Source organism: Lagopus leucura, unplaced genomic scaffold (genome assembly GCF_019238085.1).
Source record: "Lagopus leucura isolate 7727_CA_CO unplaced genomic scaffold, USGS_WTPT01 Super-Scaffold_73, whole genome shotgun sequence".
Lineage (NCBI taxonomy): Eukaryota > Metazoa > Chordata > Aves > Galliformes > Phasianidae > Lagopus > Lagopus leucura.
In genome coordinates this window covers 81,791,132-81,799,457 of record NW_024962252.1, presented here as the reverse complement: position 1 = coordinate 81,799,457, position 8,326 = coordinate 81,791,132, and the positions used below count along the sequence as shown (strand labels likewise).

Genomic DNA, 8,326 nt, shown 5'->3' with positions numbered 1-8,326 from the left:
GGGGGCACACGGCAATTCACTTCCTTCAGAGTACAGGGAGAAGATACGCTTCAGTTGCGACGTAGGACGAGTGTTTAGAAGGATAAAAGCAGCATTGTTCGGGCTGCTAAAATGTTCCCGGCAGCGCTTTCGAACAGAGAGAGTTCTGTCCCGGCAACTGCGTTCTCTGCACTCATTGTCTTGCTTCGCCTTTACAAGAAACGTGCGGCATTTCCTTATTATTTAAAGGAACCGGGCGAGTAGCGAAAGTGAAAATCGCTGTATCCCAGCCCCGGTGCCTCGTCCTCACTCCAATGAACCCCTCCTTGCTCTCCTGCCCATTCTCTGAGGTCGTGCCGCTTTGGAAAGCCGATGTCGCACGTGTTCCGCGGCCAGGAGTGCGCGGGGGTGAGTCAGCCGCGCACACCTCGGGCGGCTTTTGCGCGGCATCTGCGCGGGATTCGCGCAGATGCCGCGCAAAAGCCCCTGGGAGGCAGCGCTCGGGCCAGGACGGCGTTTTAACCATCGGAGGGGCGGCAGGCGCGGCCAGCCCCGGGGCTCTCCGGGGGATTTTCGGGCGGCTCCTGCCCGGCAGCGCCGCGCCACGGGGGCCGCGGGCTTCCCCCTGGCTGCCGGGGGCCGCTCGGGCCGGGGCGCGGACCCTGCGGGCGCCACGTGAGCTCCGGACGGCTCCGCCCCGGGGGCCGCGACCGGGGCCCCCAGGTGCCGGGGCGGGGCGAAGCGGGGGGACGGCTCCGTGCCGCGGGGCCGGGGGAGCCCAACGGCGCCGAGCGCGGCGCCCCGGGGCGGGCGGCAGCCGGCGGGATGTCGTGCGGCGCCCCGGCGGCGGGCAGCGCGGTGCCGCGGAGCGCCGAAGGCGGCCAGCAGGTAGGGTAGGGGCGGGTAAAGGGCGGGTAGGGCAGAGCGGGGCGGCCGGGGGGACTCTGCCGAGATTGGGTGCGGGAGGTAGGGGCTGGCTCGGTGCGCCCGCCCGCACCTTGACACCTAGCGAGCTGCTTTTATCTTCCAGAGCCACGAAGAAGATGATAAGAAAGTAAGGAGGAGAGAGAAGAACCGAGTTGCTGCACAGAGAAGTCGGAAGAAGCAAACGCAAAAGGCAGACAAACTTCACGAGGTGAGCGGGTACGCGGTGCTCTTGGGCGTGGAGCCCGGGACGCTCCAATAACGGGACGCCTTCGGCACGCCTGGGCCTGCCCTCGTGCGATCCGCCCGGAGCCGTCGGTGCAGGAGAGGCGGGCGCTGCCGGCTGCCCGCTGCCCGCTCAGGAGCTTCCCGGCGCTCTGCTCAGGTGGGGTGAAGCATCTCCGCCATCTGTGACAGCGGGAAGGAGGGAGGCACGCGGTCGTGCCCGCTACTCCCATCCCTGTGACCACCTGCCGGCTGGATCCCAGGCTTCTCAGGACTAAAGCAAACTCGCTTTCTGATGCATTAGTGCTGAACCGGGAGAGCTGACGGTGGCATGTGTGAATGCCTCGCAGGGAAGGTGGCGGTGCTGTGCCGTGTCATGATGCTCAGTGGCACTGCTGGCTTAACTCAATTCTGAAGCTGTGGTCTGAGACAGAAATACCCCGTTGAAAAGGCTTCTTAGGAACTCCAAAACCTCCAAACAAGAGAGCTGGGTGCAGTTACTGCTGTACTCGTGTGCTCTGATAAATAGCAGTGGGTGTTTCCAAAAAACCATAAAAGTATCTGATTCTTCCAGAAACTCTTAACGCTTCTCAATATTACAGTGCAGTGGAGTTTTATCATGTCACCATTGCAAACGCTGGAGAAGAATTGCTGTTCTCTAGTTCAGGACGTTTCCTCACACAGCAGTACTTTAGTTGCAGCTAGGGCTCAGCAGGTAGGTGTTGGTTACGCTGCCACAGTGGTGGCTTTGTCGGTTGCTCAGCGCCGGAGGCTCAGCACAGCCTCTTCTCTCTCTTAGGGTGGAAGGATCAGGCAGCAGAGGCCGGGAGGTGTGAGATGGAGAGCCTGGGGTTTGGTTTTTCCCAGATCTCCTCTGAGTCAGCACCCGAGACAGCCAGGTGCTGGTGTTTCTCTACAGGGGTAACCCCTGTCTTTTTTGGAGTCACTGCTGGGCCCTGTGCTGTCCCACAGCCGCTCTGGTGTTCCTGCTGGACTTGAAGCTTTTTGTCACGTTGGGAATTCATATACTCAGATCTGCAGGCAGATCTGGTTGCAGGCATTCTTCCCTAGTAAGAACAGTTTGATATTTTCTCCCCTGAAAATGGAACAGAACAACTGGAGGGCAACGCTTGTTCCATGGACTTGAGGCACCAAGAGCAGAGTCAGAGCTGGGGATGCTGAGCCCTACTGGAGTTTGGCTACAATGATGTGTTATGAGGATCATGTCTATTTTACTCTGTGTGAGTGTGTGCTGAAAGAGTGTGAGGAAGAGCAAGGGGATACAAACTGCCACAGCAAGGAAGGGTGGCACACATAGCATGAGGCTGCCCAGAGGAGCAGTGCATGAGAGGCATTCCCCTCAGCCCTTTGATGGCACGTGTAGGCTTTGAAGTTTGCTCTGCAGCTTTCCCCAGGAGGTGAGATCGAGTGGGCGAGTGCTGAGCCCCAGGCCAACAGTGAGGTGAGGACACCTGTGGGTTTTCCGTGGGCTGGCTATAAACCTCGAGCTCTCTTGGAGAGAGAGATGGGATGAGAAGTCTTGGTGGCAGGGACACTTGAGACCTGCAGTCAGCAAAAAATGTGACATGTGAGTCTCACATCCGTCACAGGTGCTTGTTGCAGAGTATCTCAAAACTCTCCTGCAATTATCAAAAGCTCATTGTCAGTGAAGCCCTGGCTCAGAAACATCTTGGGATCACAATAACCAAGGCAGTGGTTGAAATCGCTTGTGACAAAGTGGGGCTTGGCATCAAGCTGGCACGATGCTCAGCTCTTCCTGCTTCTAAGTTCCTGAGCATTTGAACAGGTGACTGCAAGACATGGGCTGGAGGAGAGCAGCTGGCACCAGGCATGTGGTGCCAAGTGTGACGCCCAGCTGGTGCTTTTCCCCGCATTGGCTTGAAGCAGGGCACTTTCTTTCCTACAGTTACATGAATATACTCAAGGTGGAGCACTGAAGAGAATGTTTTGCCTATGAGTAAGCTTTTTTTCCCCTCCTTTCAGGAATATGAATCTCTTGAGCAAGAAAATACCTCCCTGAAAAAAGAAATCGGAAAGCTAACAGATGAAATGAAACACTTGAGTGAAGTTTTGAAGGATCACGAAAAGATCTGTCCACTATTGCACTGCACCATGAACTTTGTGACCGTGCCAAGGCCTGATGCACTCAGCAGCTGCCTGCCCAGATGAGACATCTCCTCAACCTGTGTGATGTGTGAAAGTGCCAGTAAAATGGGAGATGTGAAGAACTGCCTGCATAAGGTGCAGATCTACCCTTGAAGAGGGCTGGATTTGCCCACACAGCTGTTCTCCACGTGTTTCGGTTTTCTGAATCTTGGGAAAGCATCAGTATAGGAAAAAAGACAGCTTGAACTACGACTGCTTTCTGTGGTAGAATCTCCGAGCCATGGTTTTGCGTTCAGAAATATCATGGTGCAGTGCAGCCCACCATCACTCAATGGAATGTAGACCGGGAAAAGTACCAGCCTCGGGCCGAGATGCCTTTCTCCCACACGCTCACCACTAGCAACCCTTTGTCAGTTGTCATCCTTTTGTATCAGATTCTGGCTGCTGTTTTGGTTGTTGTTTTTTTTTTTTTTGGTGTTGTTTTTTCCTCTAAACAGATTTGGCTAATAAAAAAATGATGGCATGTTCTGTCTTTATGGTGTTCTCCACCTTCATCAATATCCAGTGCCCTTACGGCATCTCTGCTCTTTGTTTGCTGGCCAAATCCAATGGTCTAATGGTAATAATCTTCCTGTCAGTTGTTTTATTGTTTGCTTATCACTACTTCATTAGTCCTCCTTTTCAAATGCATGTAACAAATAATTTTTCCCAGTCTTCATTTCTATACTCTTCCAAATCATCAGCTCTGCCAACGTCAATACTAAAAACGTTTTCTATCTCAAAATATGGCTCAGCCAACTTCCAGTAATGGCTGCCTACTTTGTATAGAGGAAAAGCAAAACAGAGTTTGCTTGTTTTATACATTGTTTTAAAGAGCAGATTATAAAATTTATTGGTTTAATGCACCACAGCCACTGGAAATGAACTGGAGGGTTATTTGCAATTGAGGGAATTGTTTGGATTTTTTTGGTGATGCAGTATCTTTATCCTTCGTCTTGAATATTGCTTCTGCTAATGATAAGTCATAGAACAAGACTGTTAGGCTGAATGATTAGTTCCATATCCACGTGGCATGATTTATTGCAAGAAAAACATTGTTTTATTTCATCTTCAACTTTTTTTTTTTTTAACAAAAAGAATAATTATAACAACATTAGTGAGAAATATAGAGAAAAATGTGCTTACTTCCCCTGAAGTTTCATAGAAGTGCCAAGCTCTAGAAATGTAAATGCTCTAGCCTGGTGTCCAGCAAGGAGTTTTTTCACAGTGCTTCCCAATGAAAAAGCGTCTTCAGATAATAAAAGGCTCCATCTATTTGCCAGCTCTCTCACTTTGGCATTCCTATTTTTTCACCTTAGCTTAGGATATAAATTTCTTCACTCAGGAGGATCTGTGTATTTATCAGCAGAACATCATATGAAAAGTCTAGAATATTTTTTTTCTTTTTCAGTTTTACCAGTTTAATTATGCATTACTGATCACTGCCAAGATAGAATTGGGGAAACTGTGTAGTCAATTCTGTCTTCCAAAGGACCCTCTCATGCTATTGTCTTAGGCTGGAAACTCAAGGTCAACAGGAGGAGAGAGCCTTTGGCTTCTTCAGAAGTTTGCATTAGGTTGTTCCCAAGAGAATTTTCAATGTTTGCAGAAGCCACCTACAGCCTAAATGTGGTGTTCAAAGTTTCTTACGGTCCTGTAAAAACTGAGTCATCATGCAAAGTAAATCAGGTGCACTCCTGACAAGGAAAATGAAAGCTTCAGGACACTCTGCGATACGCTTTTTGGATACTGTCCTTGGTAGGATTCCTTCTGTCACCCTTAAGAAAGGAAGTTATCTTGAGTATCTTCATCCACCCACCCACGTTCCTTCCTCCCCTGAATGCCGCAGTGTAATTCAGGCTGAGTAGAGATGTAATGGAGAAGGTTGAACGTATTGGAGATGAACAGCATTCACTCTGGAAAAATTCATTGTAGCTTGGGATTGTTGGAGACTGAAATTAGATTTTACATCTTTTAAGTATATACATGTAGCTGAGCTGAGGCTGGAATGATAAAAAGCTAGCTGAGGTCAGGTGTGAGGCAAAAGCCTCTCTCCTGTGCGGCCTCAGAAATTGGAGAAAAGTTCAGCCTTGTCCAAGATAGTCCATGCGAGTAGAAACCTCCTAAGGATTCTGTCCCACAGGTACTTTCTTCTAGAAGGAAAGATATAGTCACCTGCATAAAATCCTCCTCTTTATGCACTTACTCATGTAAACATCTGTCCAGAAAATGGCTCCAGATTTTCTAAATCTATTCAAGATCTATTCAGCACTCCTCAACTGTAAGCAGTAATACTGTTCTGCTGTGCAAACTTAATCCAGTTTCTGCACTTAAGTTTATTGGCTTATTAATTATGTAATGTCTGTGCAGAGTGTAAAATGAAAGACAGCTGAATTTACAGCAATGTTGTGTGCTTGCAACAGCAACCTAAGCCCAAGGTTGTGCTGCTCTTCCCTGGAAGAGCTGGGAGTCCCATTGGGTCCTTGTGGTCTCAAGTTCTGTCCCACAACCAGGTCCAGCCTGCCCATTGGGTCTGTGAGTAACAGCAGATTTTGAACCATCAGGACCAGGGCTGCTTCTTTCTCCTGCATTTATTTCATTACTTTATTTTCCAGCACTGTTACTAAAGTGTTGTGCATAATTCTTCTATTTAATGGTTTAATCAAGGCATCTACTGCAGTGTTTTGTATGAATAAAGTTCTCAGGCAGCTGAGAACCCTAAGCAAAAGAAGTGAGCAAAATGAGTGTCCCAAGCTAAATAAATCCAACCTACTGATATATTTGTAGAAATAATTTCATAGCTGAATCATGTATTGAAAGGAACAACGTTAAAGCACTGGCTTATGTATCACTAACAAAATTATATGTATCCAGGTTGATCACACTATTTGCAGGAGCTCTTCACAAGGATATTGATTTACAGAGAGTTTTAAAACTGAAAGTATGTTCTGGAGCCTGGGATAATTGTAATGTGAATAGGGAACCAGAAAGGAGAACAGAAAGGAAAAGACCCATTTATTAAGGAAGCAACAGAAAGTTCTTTATCAGATTCAGACCTCTCCTTTTGCAGCAGGGCATTACGCCATCAGAAAAAAATTGTTTCATACCTATAAATGGCTAAAAAAGTGCTTGACATATTCTAGCTGTAAAAAGCTATACCCTATGAATGTTCCTACTTCCAGTGAAATCAGCATGGAACCCCCATATCTGCAATTAACTAATCCAGATTCTTTCACTCCTTTGCAGATGGGTGCCCACACCAGATGAGGTGTGTACGTTACACTTACATTATATTCTGATGAAGGTACATAGTGAAGATCTTTTCTGTGTTCAGATGGTGATTCACGTGAGGAGTACTATGAACTGCAGTCTTGTTTGTTCATACAAAATATACATGAAGGCTGCCAAGCAAGTTTGGGATTTTCCCTTTTATGTTCACAATGAAGGTTACAGTTTGTCTACATTTGGTTAGCATGGATTTCCTCTTTTCTATGAGTTTAATGAAAAATCAAAATGCTTGGTTCAAACTTACACAAAGATACAAATACTCTTTTCAGTAGCAGATGGAGTCCAATTTGGGTATTTGTCCATTTATTTCAGATAATGCTGGGTCAAATTTAAATTGATCATATTTTTAAAAGATAATTTTAGCTTTCAAAGATTAAAAAAAGTCAACAGAAAGACAAAATCAAACTTCCCAAAATGTCTACTGTGTAACAGTGATCAAATATTATACCTGAAGAGATTTAATTAGAGAAAAAGTCCTGCTTCTGCTCGCTGATGTTTTGTATTAGTGTCTGTGAATGTTTACGGTCATCTTCATGTAGTCATCCCAAGCCCCACAAAAAAATTGCACAATTAAAACAGCCTATTCTACAGCCACCACATCTTTCTGTTCTTCCTCCATTGTCTGCTTGTTCCTTCTTTAATAGCTGCTGGTCTCCCCTGCATCTGCTGCTATTTGCAGTAGCCCATGTATTCTCCTGTTATATAATTTGAGATGCTACTTTTTATTCCCCCTCCTTCCCTCGCTTTCCTTCTGTTCTTACGTGGTTTGGTGACAACACTGCTAAATGTTATAAGTGTTGTAGCAGCAAGTCTAATCTACAGGAGTAATAAATTGAACTTTGGTGGCACACCTTATATGTGATTAAAGTATACTATGTGTGGCAAGCTTTGTCAGCTGAATATTAAGGAAGGTGTCTGTGCAGACTTTTAAAGTATACTTAGAAGTGACATAACCTTGACTCTAGCCTACAAAACCCATACTATTTCCTGTCCATAGATGAACGCTTTGCTGCATGGTGTTTGGGGTTTCCATTTGTGAATCAGTCTAGAATTTCTGCTTCAGTGAAAGTGATAGATAAAACAACCATTAAAAAAAAATCCCTTTACTCTTCTTCCCATCAGCGTGGTGATATAATTCATGACACAGGAAGGAAACATATCTGATAAGCAGGAGAAGCAGTGGGTTTACTTACTGTTACAGAGACTAATGATACTCTCTTAACAGGAAGGCTAGGAGTTGTCTGTTAGTAAACCTTTGGTTGCTGTCAAGTGGTCACTGGAGAAAGATTTTACATTTACACACATCATCTGGTGTAGGCACCCATCTGCAAAGGAGTGAATGTGGATTAGTTAATTGCAGATACGTGGGTTCTACACTGATTTCACTGGAAGTAGGAACAGTCCTACAGCTGCCCCAGAGGACAAGTGGCACTAAGTTTAGTAACTCAGGTAATATTTAACTAAAGAACAGTTAAAGACTAACTTAAAGTGAGTAATTGTTAATAAGGAAACCACTGTAGCAATCATTCCTGAAACTGCATTCTTCTTTTTTGCTACTTGTTCAGTTTTTGTTTGTTTGTTTGTTTCCCTAGTTAGTTGCTGTGGAAAAAATCCGTAAGAATTTAGTAGAATTTTAAACTATGACATCAAAAGTAATGGCTTGCCTAGTCTGGAAATGGCTGGCACAGCTTTTGCAAATACTCTGTTCTCTACTTGCTATGTGTTCATTCTGCTCTAAGGGTTT

General features: G+C 46.2%; 1 protein-coding gene across 1 annotated transcript; it reads left to right on the top strand.

The window, feature by feature from the left end:
• The first annotated feature begins 213 nt into the window (after nucleotides 1–213).
• On the top strand, nucleotides 214–3,787 carry BATF3 (basic leucine zipper ATF-like transcription factor 3). The gene is made up of 3 exons (XM_042888223.1): nucleotides 214–387; nucleotides 1,010–1,114; nucleotides 3,133–3,787. Exons 1-3 carry the CDS (start codon nucleotides 352–354, stop codon nucleotides 3,316–3,318), a joined length of 327 nt encoding a protein of 108 aa, XP_042744157.1. The 5' UTR covers nucleotides 214–351; the 3' UTR covers nucleotides 3,319–3,787.
• Nucleotides 3,788–8,326: the final 4,539 nt, after the last annotated feature.